Raw genomic sequence first — 12,228 nt, 5'->3', positions numbered from 1 at the left:
GTAGGGAAACCTGAGTTCTGGGAAGATTTAGACCAGAAACCACAGTGAGCATAATAAGCATATGTTATGTTATGTTATGGTGCTTTTAAAAAATCATGGGGTTTAGGGGGCATATTGAGTAGAGAAGTTTTCCTGTGAGAATGAGTCACTCAATATTTGTTCCTGAAATAACTAAATTAAGAATAGGATGTTTTCTTCCAGTTTTCTTCATACCTAAAAACCACAGGCAAACTGGAGGACAAACTAGAATCCTAACTGGTCTTTAAAAAGTCAGCTTTTCTTGCCTTAAGGTTAACATACTTCATAAAAAGTCAGTTAATGGCTATAGCTTACATTTGACTACTACACTTTCACTCCATGTCAACTTTAAGTAAGCAGCTGAGACCCTTCTCAAGTATACAAAATGTACTTAGTAAATTACACTATAAATGTACAGTATCACAGCTGATAGAATTTCCTTTGATAGAGCTATGTCATCAGTTTAGAGAATCTATCTATAGCTTAATACAGGTCTTTATTACATATGGGATCTAAACCAATAAATTTTGAGTAAGCCAGAAATGACAAATGTTTCAAGAATCATCTGAAAGCAAAAGAAGCAAAGATTTATAACTGACCCCTGGTCTAAGAGAGTGACAATTGAAAAAGGAGTAAAAATTTACATTGCAATGTGTTGTCAATTAACATTTCCTCTGGGAACAATATTCTGTGTACTTATATTAATAGCACTTTCCACTACAAATCATCTCACCAGTTTGGTGGTGCTAACTGTAACTGCAGATACCAGATTTTGGTGCCTAGTAATTTTTGTTGGGTTGGATAAATATTTATCACTCATATTTAGTGCTACTCCATCGTATGCCTTTAGAATCTTTGTTCCTTTTTTACAGACTGAAAGCATGAGATCTGTTTTCATGTCTTCATGTTATTTGGAGATTCCTAAATTAATGCAACTGTTCAGAAAATCCTCCATAGAGCTTCATCTCTAAGCCTCATCTCCAGATGGAAGATATCAGACTGCAGGGATCATGTTCTTAATATGGAAGAGCTTAAATTATTCAAAACATTTTAAACATTCTGCATTTTTAATGCTTGAAATACCAATCATTTTCCAGCAATCCAAGCTGCTTTCTGGAGCCCAGTGCCAAGCTCAGTACATTTTCTTTGACAATGAACATAAAAGACCTACTGTATTGAAAGTAACAGAACCACAGAGATCTAAAATGTTGCTTAATCAGTTTTGGAGGCTTAGGGCTATTATGTATCTGTTACCTTCAATGCTTCAACAAGAAAAAAGGCATACATATTTGGTGTTACTAGTGTTCTGGGCAGTAACTGCCCAGTGGCAATAACAACCCTGAAACTCAGAAGTGTTTAGTGTGCAGCCTTCCCCTTCGGTGGCATCAAAAATACTGTTGACAGCTGCACTCAGCGGTGGGATGCAGAAGATGACCTTTGACAACTGCAGCACTTTGTCTCTGTGGGACAACATGCATTCTGTCCACAAGGTTTCCTACTGTTGAGCTCTTGTTATGCTTTCAGCTCTATTTATCAGGGCTTACACCAAGAAGGGAACTTGTAGGTGGTTTACAACAAGATTGTTGCTGCAGATTTGGTTCCTGCTGTGATTTGTGTCACCCATTTGAGCCTCAGCCATAAAGCTGCACTCTTTATCAGGAATATTTGTGAATATATAACTGCTCTGAAGACATATGGCCAATAAATAATTCAAAGTTATCTATCTTCCCTGCAGTTTTCTTATACACCTACCACCTTTTCATGTTTTGTTGGCCTGGAAACAATATTCTTTATGGCACTTCTAGTATAAAAATGTTTACTGACTGGCAGCAGACTATTGATTTCCAGTGTGATACCTTGAAAAGAAATAGTTTCCCCCATTTTCATGTCTTTTACTCTCCCATCTGCAATCAGGCCAGAAAAAACTTATTTTGCATTTTGAGTCACTAAAAATGTCCATTTTCAACTACTGATTCCAGTATCATAACAATGTGATTAAATACATTATTCCTTTTTCCCTCCCTCTCACCCATCTCTTTGCTTTTTTTTTTTTTTTCAGCTCTATATCTATTTACAGTCCTAAGGAGAATCCTAATGCATTTGATGCTGCTGCATTATTTCAGTCAGTGGGAAATTTCCTGGGGATCTTTGCTGGATCTTTTGCCATGGGATCCTCTTATGCTGTTGTCACAGCTTTAATATCCTTTATGGTTTGTTTTCAGAGAGAAAAAAATCTATGTATGTTGGAAAAGTTTTCATTGCTGATTCAAGACTTCGCAAACACTCAATAAATTGACAGGAAATTTCACTTGTCAGAATCAACAAATAATGTGAGATGAAAATTCCTTTTTAACATTCGATAAGACTCCAGTCTTTATTTTATTTTTTGTAAATAATTACATTTTTTGGAAAGTGTTTTGAGGTTAAAATGTGAATTCATGACCTACAGCAACTTATTTATGAACTACAGACTAGAAACGATTCTTCAAAAATAGAAGGCAAAAACTACACTACAAATTAGTTAGTCAGTTTACCTAAGCTAGAAATCAAAGGCGTATCTGTTTTTCCTGCCTTTTCCTGTGTTTTCCAGTTCTTCATGTGGAAAACAATTTTAGAAAGACCAGCAATGTTTATCTGTCTTACAGATAAACAAATGCCAGTTGGTTTACAAAACTAGACAAAAAATATTTTCTTCTCCCTTTTTCTGGGAGAAGAATTTTTGTTAAAAAATCACAAAAGTACTTGAAACAACTGACTTGTGAAATTCACCTGTTTAAAACCTTTGCTGGATTTTCCTCTTTATTTGAGATAATATAGAAGCTGTGCAGTTTTCCTGAATTCAACCTGTATCGATGAGGATGATGGGAGATCTTGCTTTCTTTCACGTTTTATCAGCTTCTGGAAAATTTAGATGCAAAACAGCTGATTTTTTTATTATTCCTTAATAATATGTCATCACTTGACAAAATTTACTAAACTGTGTGAGTTCCCCATGTTGGAGACAGGTCTGTTCTTCCTCCTATCCTGGAGTGCCTTCTTATCAGCTGAAGCTGCTGGTCTTACGGGTAAGTTTCATTTTAACAAATAAAAGCAGGTTTATAATATGTCTCTAGTGTAAGAAAATTGCATGTTTATTTGGGGCATGACACATATAAAACTTCCAAAAGCCATTGCTATTTTGAAGATGGTTTCATCTCTAAGAATAAATCTAGAGACATTGAATAGGTCTTCCAGAAAAAAACTTATTAGATCTAAAGTCCTCAGCCTTTCTTCCCTACCTTCCTTACATTGTCCCATCACTATTAGTCCCAGTATTAATCCCACTACTTTCTACCCAGCTATAGGACCAAAGATGACAGTAAGAATGACAAAGCACATGATTGCCAGAGACTGTGTGCTCCTCTGCAAGCACCACATGTCCCCAACCCTCCTCCTTTTTCCCCTGCTATCAACGACTAGGCAGAGGACAGGGTCATCCTCAACATGAAGCCACTTCTGGATCTCAGAAAAAAATAAAAATCTTGTTCAGGGTGCCTCTGTAAACAGCTTTTGCAACAGCAGAGCTACAGTCATGTCCCAGTGATGGGCAGAAATATGTGATCTGATTGGGTTTTTGTTCACACCAAGAAAGAAATTGTGCAATCACAGTCAAGTACATGCTCAGGAACTGCTTTTTACAACATAAAGAGTCCCCAGAAGTTTAGGCAAAAGCTGTAAATTGATATAGTTTACCTCAAAAGCAACATATTAGATAGTGTGATCTGCAGGAACAAAGTTGTAAGAGCTCAATCATTTTTATGTTCTTGATGCTGCCAGCTCTGAAATCTGGTGCTCAAGTTAACACCAGGGAAAGTCAGGGGAAGAAAAGTGCTTAATGCTGCCCAAGCTGTTTGGTTTGAAAAATTATTCATAGCCTTTTGAAGTAAAGAGTTATATTTCTACTGACTTCTGTGGAGCCAGCATGTTACTTTTATAACTTTAGCCACAAAATTAAACTATTTCTGAAATTATATTAGCATCTGTATCTTCTGGCATCTTTGGCTTATTAAATATACAAATTTACATCCTGCTTGCTGCCAAAATCTTCAGGCCAATGAATGAAGAGGAGTACATGAATGGAACAAAATGGTGGTGTTCCATCACACAGAGAAAATCGGACACCAGCTGGAATAAAAGTCCATTTTGTTTCTTTATGTTTAACGTCTCTTAAGAACGTGACATGATTACTACATGAAAGGGGAACGAAAGAAGGATAATTGTTTTTTCAGTTGCCACCTACTGGAGGTAATGATTTCCTAATCCAATTACTTCCGAAGAGAGTCTGTTTCAAAATACATTCCCAGCTGAGAACAATGATTCTGTGTTTCAGCAAATGCACAACCAATAAGTTATACATTATATCCAAAAAGTGGATTTTTTAAGGAAAACACTAAATCTTTCAGAGCTTCAGGTGATGCACCAAAGGTAATTTCCATTTTTGGGGCACAGGAGCAGGCCATATATCCAGACAAAAAATAATTGGCTTATGTCTTTTTAACATACTGTAAATTGATGACAGACAGCAGAGTGTCTCCTGTTAGTCACTTTGAAGAGTGTTTCATTTCTCTTTTCATTTGCAATATATAAAATGTCAGAAATAAAAGACTTAATTATTGAACACCACAGATGGTTTTTAGGGTAGAAGTGGTAAGGAATTTAAAATGGACAGAGGGGGAGTCAGAAAAAGAGAGTGAAACCATAGTAAAGTTCCAATTAAAGGGAAAAAAATAGAAACCTGTTGGGAAATTTAGCTATTTCTTATAAATAAATGAAATTATATAGGCATATAAAAAATAATTGCTGTACCAATGCACAAATTCCAAGAAAAGCATACCAAGGCCTTTTAGGTCTGTCATTAGCCTTTTTTTTCATGGGTGTGCTCCGAGTTTCAGGTGGAAATAATTTAATTAAACTGTTGTGAGAAGGCAAAGTTTAATGTTGAAAGTGTTATCAGTTGAGTTTTCGTCATTTGATTTCTGTGAAAGGCTTCTGTCAGAAGCTGTTATGGTAGAAACAACTCACGGAGCCTTTCTTGTAGCTCCAGAACTTCAAACGTGTGTTTTGTAAATGCATTGACTTTATCAGTACAGTGCTAACCTTACACTGTAGAATGGATATTTTTAGTTGTCTGGTTTAACCAGTTCTGATGTTGCTTTTAACTTCTCTCAATCTCATCTGAAATAGCTCAAACTCCCTTCCTTTCATAGTATGATTTTAAACTCCCAGTGCACCAGGAGAATCACTGTATTGGTTAAGATATTTTCAGCTGAATTGATTCTGTTGAGATAAAGATGTCAGAGATGGCTCTGATTTCTTATCCTCATGCTAAGGAAATCTGTGTAAAATGCAGTTCTTGTGTGCAGTCTCCCCCAGGGGGATGAGAAGCATGAAGCACCTCTTGCAGAAGGTGCAGGGAGACCCAGGGGAAGCCAGTCATACTTCAGAACACACTCAGATCTTAATTAATATCACCATTTCAAATCTTGTCCAGCTTACTTGCTTTGCCCTTTGTCTTACTTAATGTATACATCATCTGGTTTACAGTGGAGTGTGTCTATCCTCAAAAGCAATCATGAGAGTTAAGAGAGTAAGATAACAGTGCAGTGGCCCTGCTGGATCACTCCATTCAGTGAGCTAAAGTCCTAGTTTGAAGTCTTTGACTTCAGTAGGCTTACTTCAAAAATTAACTTGATCCATTGTACATTTATGCCTGAATTTGTCTTCATTTTTCTTAAATATTTTTTACCTCTGTTCATTCTTTCTAAATGAACTTCAAAGGATTAACACTAGACATCAGTATTTCCCTGTAGCTATTAAGTAATGCAATTGCAAAGTAATTTTATTATAATACTTTCCACGCTAGTTCTTCAATCAGTATGAGCCTTTTGATGTCTAATATTGAAGTATGTAATAAATTATAAATGATGGGCTCTATATTTTTTGTGTAGGTATAGTAGGTAGGACAGCTCACGTGTTTACCTTGCAGGATTTTTAAATAAAATGTGAATGAAGAATACTGCAGACCAACATTTTATAAAATACGTTCTCTCTCTACCTCAAGATATCCCATGATATCACAATATACACACTATATATGGGCCTGACCCTGGTTGAAAAACTGATGTGATCAAACCAGCATATCAAAACAAAAATCTGGGATGACTACATGATTATTGTGATACTGATAACTGTAAATTCTAAAGTAATGTTATGGCTATTAATCTCTTAGCTATACCATCAAGCTGTGACTAATGCATGGTAAATTGATTCTTATACAGTAGAACCTAAATTGTGCATTTTCTGATTTGCCCTGAAATAAATAATTCCTGAGTGCTGAGCAAAGTGATAAGGTCAGTGTTATTATAGTGGCTTTCATTTTCAACCTTCATTACAGAATATTTACTAGCAGACTAAGTAAATAATAATAATTTAAATTATACACTTGTCAAAATAAAGGAGGAATTAATATCTTACATTTATTAATTGCTCATTCTTTTGCTTTATAGTTAACAAAGTTAGCCGATTGTGAAACATTCCATGATCTACATGGGCATTTAATGTTCACCTCCATTAGATCTTCTCTGTCTACAGCTGTTTGAACAAAGATATTAAAATAAAATATATAAATATACCTGCAAAACCAAGCTCAAATACGTGTATATGAACTTATTTGCATTGATATATTCAATTGATGCATACTTCAAAGTCATACAGAATTTATCAGTGTAAAAGCACCAATATAATGGCCAACTGCCTCTGATTTTTACATGCTAAAGATCTGTGCTATGAAGCTAAGACAGACAATAGATCTTGATGAAAAATATGTTGGAGGGGATCATCGTTGTTTCTGTACTGTTTGGCAAAGCCCAGCCCAGAGTTCTCTGATCATTATAAAGGAAATTATTTATGATAATTTATTACCTCTGCTTCCTTGCCCTCAGCAGTTATTGCCTGAACATTTTGTGATATGTCTGACACCTGCTGTCCTATTCAGGGGCTCCCAAGAGAGGACAGTTTGCTAAGTGAGAAAGCTTTTCCTCCAAAATGAAATAAGCAGCTTATTATGACTGATGTACCCAGGACAAGTTGAAAGATCTGGTCTCTCACTGAGGCAGTTTTGTGCTACCTTTGTTTTTAGGACACAGCAAGAACAAATGTCACCAACTTCCATTTCATTTAGTACTGCTGACAAAGTGCATTTATTCTCATGGCTGTTCACTGTTCCTATCTGTTCGCTGTCATTTGTCTTGGATCCATCATCTACCTCATTGGGTTGTGTTTTTTTTAATGTTGTGACCAGCTCTTCTTGTATCACACTCAGAATAGATCTGTCAAAACATTTCTGTCTGTAGTTCTGAGCACTGTGAGCACAGTGCAGGTTGGTACTTGATTGGCTTTAAGATCACTGGGCTGACATTATTCCACAAAAGGAAGTTATTCTGGGCTTTAAATTCTCAATTTTGTCTGTAGTTCTGCCACTCCTAGGAGGAAAGGATGAAATTTAGGTCTCATTAGAAAAGCAGGCTCTTCATAAATGAAGATGCCACTTGTCCTGCTGTACACAGACAGATGACAACTGAGCAAGTTTGCCACAAATTACTAATCCATTACTTGCCTGTAGGACTTCAGAGGTGGCTCTGGATGATCTTTGTGATATTCTGAAACAAGGAATGTCAGGTGGATCCTGTACTTTAGAGGAAGCTTTAGACATACTTTGTTGACATATAAGCTAGATCCAAGACTGCAGTTTCAGCTATTCTGTTCAACCTTTCAACAGCATCAGACTATGCACAAACTTGAATCAGTGCTTGGGTCTGGCTAACTTAGGCCCTGCTGCAGGTATGGCCTTTTAAGACAGTAAGGGAAGAAGAGAAAAGTGATTGTTTTTACAGAAAAATACATAATCTAGCATGGCATTAGTCATAAAGCAAGGATAGTGGATTCTTCTTGCTACTTAATATGTTCAGGATAAACAGGGTAAGTGGTCTTATGTAGAATAAAACCTGGTATGTCTCACTGTAGGAGTACCAAACTAAATTGAATGCAGCAATTCATCTGGGGTTACAAAAGTAAAACATGGATGTACAGATCTCACATGAAGGAGCCATGTGCAATGCCAGTGATGATGAGGGTGTATACTCAGATAAGCGCCTAAAAATTTCCCTCAGCTCTGTCTTTTTTTTTGTTTCTGTCACTTCAATATAAAATAAACCTCAGACAACTTCAGAGATTAAAGCACCAGCTTTTGTTCTACCTTGGTGCAGGGCTGGTGAAAGAAGCTTGAATCATTGCTTCAGTATCAAAAGAATGATTAGTCACACTTCATACCCTCTGTGAAAACAGACTGAATAGGGATATTGTTGCTATTGAGTTATACCCTTGTTACTGAAACAATTTGATGCAGAAGAACACGCCTAGTTTCTTGCCACTCACACATTCACTCTGCACTGTGATGTGTCCAGTAGGTGATGTGGAGATATTCTGGCATAAATATAACTCCAAAGTAAATGCTATATGATTGAAATTATTTCTCTCACTGATCTCTTTTTCCCACATTTCATTGGCTTTGATGAAAGACCAGTTCCTCTTACATATACTGTGGGATTTGCAGTACATTAAGCATCATTAGAGAGGCATCCCTGAGGCTCCAGAATGTTTCCAAGTTGGGATGAGAACCAGTCAGTGTACGTAGAGATCTTTTCAAATGAAGTTATACATTTGATCTGTTCCCTTGTTTCCCCAGAATGTAGAGGTTTGCAGGGCTTTTTTTTCTAAATTCACTGTTTTACCACTAAAAGACCCGACAGCTGGAGACATTATGTCAATTTTATTCTCTTAGATTAGAAAATTCTGAAGTTCAAATTGTGGCCAGTCAGTTCCACATTTGCATTAAAAGCACACTGTGCATTCTGCCCCTCTAAGACAAAAGACAGACTTTTTTCCAGTTTTTATCTTAGCACAAGATATTGAAAAGCAAGGGTACATTTCCTTTTGCCTATTTGTTAAATGATCCAAAAAAGGATTTTGTCTTTCAGTGACAATACTGAAATTCTTTTTAGATTAACACTTATCCATTAATGCTTACACTATCATTTGAATGTTCATACTATCAAAAAACACTTTAAAAGAGATAAGTTACTCCTTTATCCTTTGTTATCTTTTGATATTACCAGCTTTTATCCTAACAATGATTTCTACTACAAGTATTCAGCTAAACTAATGTAAGAATAAGTTCTCTTATTGTATAAGTAGCTAACAAGCTATCAATATTTCTCTGTTATATTAAGGAGCAAAAACATCAAATAAAATTGTAGGGTATTTTTTTTCTAATAAAACCTCTTCAAAGAAGTTGAGCTGCAGCTCAAACTTTACTAGTGGCTATCAATATTTTACAGTGAGGTTTCTCATTTTTTATAGTAAGTGAAATGTTTCAGTAACTTTATAAACATATGCAGCTATATTGCACAACAGATCACCCTTTTCAACTCAAAACATTCCCTATTCACCTTAGGTTAGCATTTTGTTCAGCAATTGTAGGGCAAAATTTGCCACTTAAATTTGAAACAATGTAATGGCACTGAAAAAGTGAGCCTTCTTCAACACCCTGAAATTAAGGCACTGAGCACTAAGGACTGGTAAAAGACCATCTCCCTTTATCTGTCTCCCTGCATCTAATAAATCTTTCTGTGAGAGAAAGTCTGCAAAATTTAACCACCTAATTTATGTGCCATACACATTTCATACGGTATTTTCCTACCCAGCTAAGTTCAAAATCCAGCTTTAATGGTCTTACTAAGAAATCCAGATTGCTTTTCCCTTCTAACTAAAAGTTCTGTGTTTGCCTCTTGATGTTCTTCTATTTCTTTTGTAGTTGCATTAACATGTAATTGGTCATTACTCTTAAGTAATCGTTTTTATGGTAACGCATTACAAACCATTTTCTCCAGGCCTTTTAATGAAGCATTCATTGCAAGAGGCATGGCTAGTACCTAGCAAGCCTTCAACTGTAGAAACTGAAATACTCCACTGCATTTCCCACCTCTTCCCTGGAAACAGGGCTGCTGGTTTCTACACTCGCCTAATTGCTTGGTTCAGATGCCTTATTCCTATTGCAAAATCAGATTTAGGACATTTAATTCCTCATGTTACTCTCTCGATTTTCTCACTACCCATAATTAACAGTTTCTTAGCAGTTAAAAAAACATTTTACCATCATTGTTTAATAGTCAATTTTAAAAATGCAAGACTTGGAAAGATGATGAGTCACGTAGAAGAAAGTGAATCAGAAACTTATCTCCATTCCTATTACTGAGCCTGGAGCTAGTGATATGTAGCAACGTTACTGATTGGCTATATTTTTAACTGAAATTTCATTGTCTGAGCATCCCAGATGCCCTAAGAATTTTTAAACTCCCCAGATCAGCTCTGCACAATCAAATCGTTACTGAGAAAAAAGACTTAGATGCATTTAAGAGAACATGAACTTCCTGGAATGTAACTAGGCAGCAACAATCTCACTATTCCTCACATTATTTACTGTAAAGAAAAGTCTTAGTGTAGTTAGAAAAAAATTAAGTATCAAAACAGACATAAGAAAATAAATACTATAAAACAGACACAGCAGTTTAAGCTCAGTGGAATTTCTCTTGGCTGCAGAGACTGTGTTCCATAGCAGTACAGGTAAATTGACAGTGTAACGGGAACCCAGAAGTCAAGAAAATGTCCACAGTGTTTTGTAGGGGAAAAAAATTAACTTTCTCGTTTTCCTTCTGATGGCAGTTATCCCCTTGTGTCAAATTCATCTCCGAATTTTTTACCCCATACTTTTTTATTTCATCAAAGGTGTGTTAATGCCAGCCCTCAGCTCTTCCCAGAAACAAGACAGGTTTTTAAGTGAAGCAAGTTGGATTTTGTTGAACAAGATTCTCACAGTTAGCAATCCACAGTCAGAAACTTGAGAAAGATGTCGTAAGGGAATAATTACTTGAACTGGTATGTGGCAATGTGTTGTTCCCACACACATACACTTCCCCAGATGCAATAGTTTCAGCATGGTCTAAATTTTACTTCAGGGGAGAAGGAGATTTCAGTCACCTCCAGAGCTCTCTTGCTGCTAAAATCCAAACATTTAGAGGTTTGAATAAGCCTATTAAAGAACCTATGCAGGTACCACCACTTTCACCTGGCACTTGCTCAGTACGCTACTATCCACTTTTTCCTGTGACTGTGTGAAGACTGGTCTGGTTCTTTTAATCCTTTTGAAGTAGCAGATTGGGGTTTTTTTGTATTGGTTTGCTGTGTTAAAGCCTCTAGCACTGTAGATTCTGCCCCTGTGCTGAGATTCTTCTTGCTGGCCCTTGTAAATTCAAGAGAGTCACCATCCTGGAAAAGCTGGAGGAAGCCTTATCCAGTTTCAAGTCCATGACTGAAGGCACAGCCTGGAATTATTTTCACAATTCTACTTCATGCTCTTTGCTTCCAGTAGAACTGGCTTATATGTTTCAGTTCATGCTAGTTTAAAACCCAATAAATGCAGAGAAAGCTGCTGCGCAGTCACATTGCAAGGATACTGCCAAAATCTGGACAGGGCTATTTTTTCTTGCTTTGTTGCCTCGTTGTGTTTCCTCAGATTCATTAGTGTTATTTCACTAGCTTTCAGCAGCCTATGAGCTAAAAATTACCTAACAATTTGCAGAGTATCCCATGAGGAAGCGGAACTAAAATGCTAATTAGGGCATGTTATAGCTCTTAGAGAGGAGGCAGTGGGTAGAAGGCCTACAAGACATAAGAACTGGACTACTGTGAGGTCCATGGTGGAGAACTGACTGTCTGTGAGCCCAGTGATCCAGAGGTGCAGTGATCATACTGCAGGCTGGCTTTGTGCAACACCAGCTGTTGCTCATGTGTTGTGCGCCCAGAAACCCAGCAGAACTTGCCTGTCCACGTGCTTCAGGAAATGTCTGTGGAGGTTTTCAGGGCAATAATGATTGGAATGGACATGAACAAGCCCTGAGCTGTTGAGTAAATAATTATCTATGTAGACGTGCCCCAAGTTTCAGAAAAGCACAGAGCATTTTTCCTCCATGGGCATTTACATATGATTACTGGTGGGCACTTATTTTTGGGTTTCCATTTTCTCTCTGTGTGGGTTCCTTGTGCCTTATGAGGAAA

The 12,228-nt window shown here is 36.8% G+C and overlaps 1 protein-coding gene across 1 annotated transcript in view; it reads left to right on the top strand.

Annotated features, from left to right (window-relative positions):
- Positions 1-12,228, top strand: part of SLC9A9 (solute carrier family 9, subfamily A (NHE9, cation proton antiporter 9), member 9) — a 182,209-nt gene that overhangs the window by 72,037 nt on the left and 97,944 nt on the right. Inside the window, exons 7-8 of the mRNA XM_010001677.1 lie at positions 2,078-2,216; positions 2,978-3,083. Of these exons, the coding sequence (XP_009999979.1) occupies positions 2,078-2,216; positions 2,978-3,083 (245 nt within the window). The remainder of the gene's footprint in view (positions 1-2,077; positions 2,217-2,977; positions 3,084-12,228) is intronic.

This window comes from Chaetura pelagica, unplaced genomic scaffold, assembly GCF_000747805.2.
Source record: "Chaetura pelagica isolate M959 unplaced genomic scaffold, ChaPel_1.0 scaffold207, whole genome shotgun sequence".
NCBI lineage: Eukaryota > Metazoa > Chordata > Aves > Apodiformes > Apodidae > Chaetura > Chaetura pelagica.
This window is presented reverse-complemented; position numbering and strand designations above follow the sequence as displayed.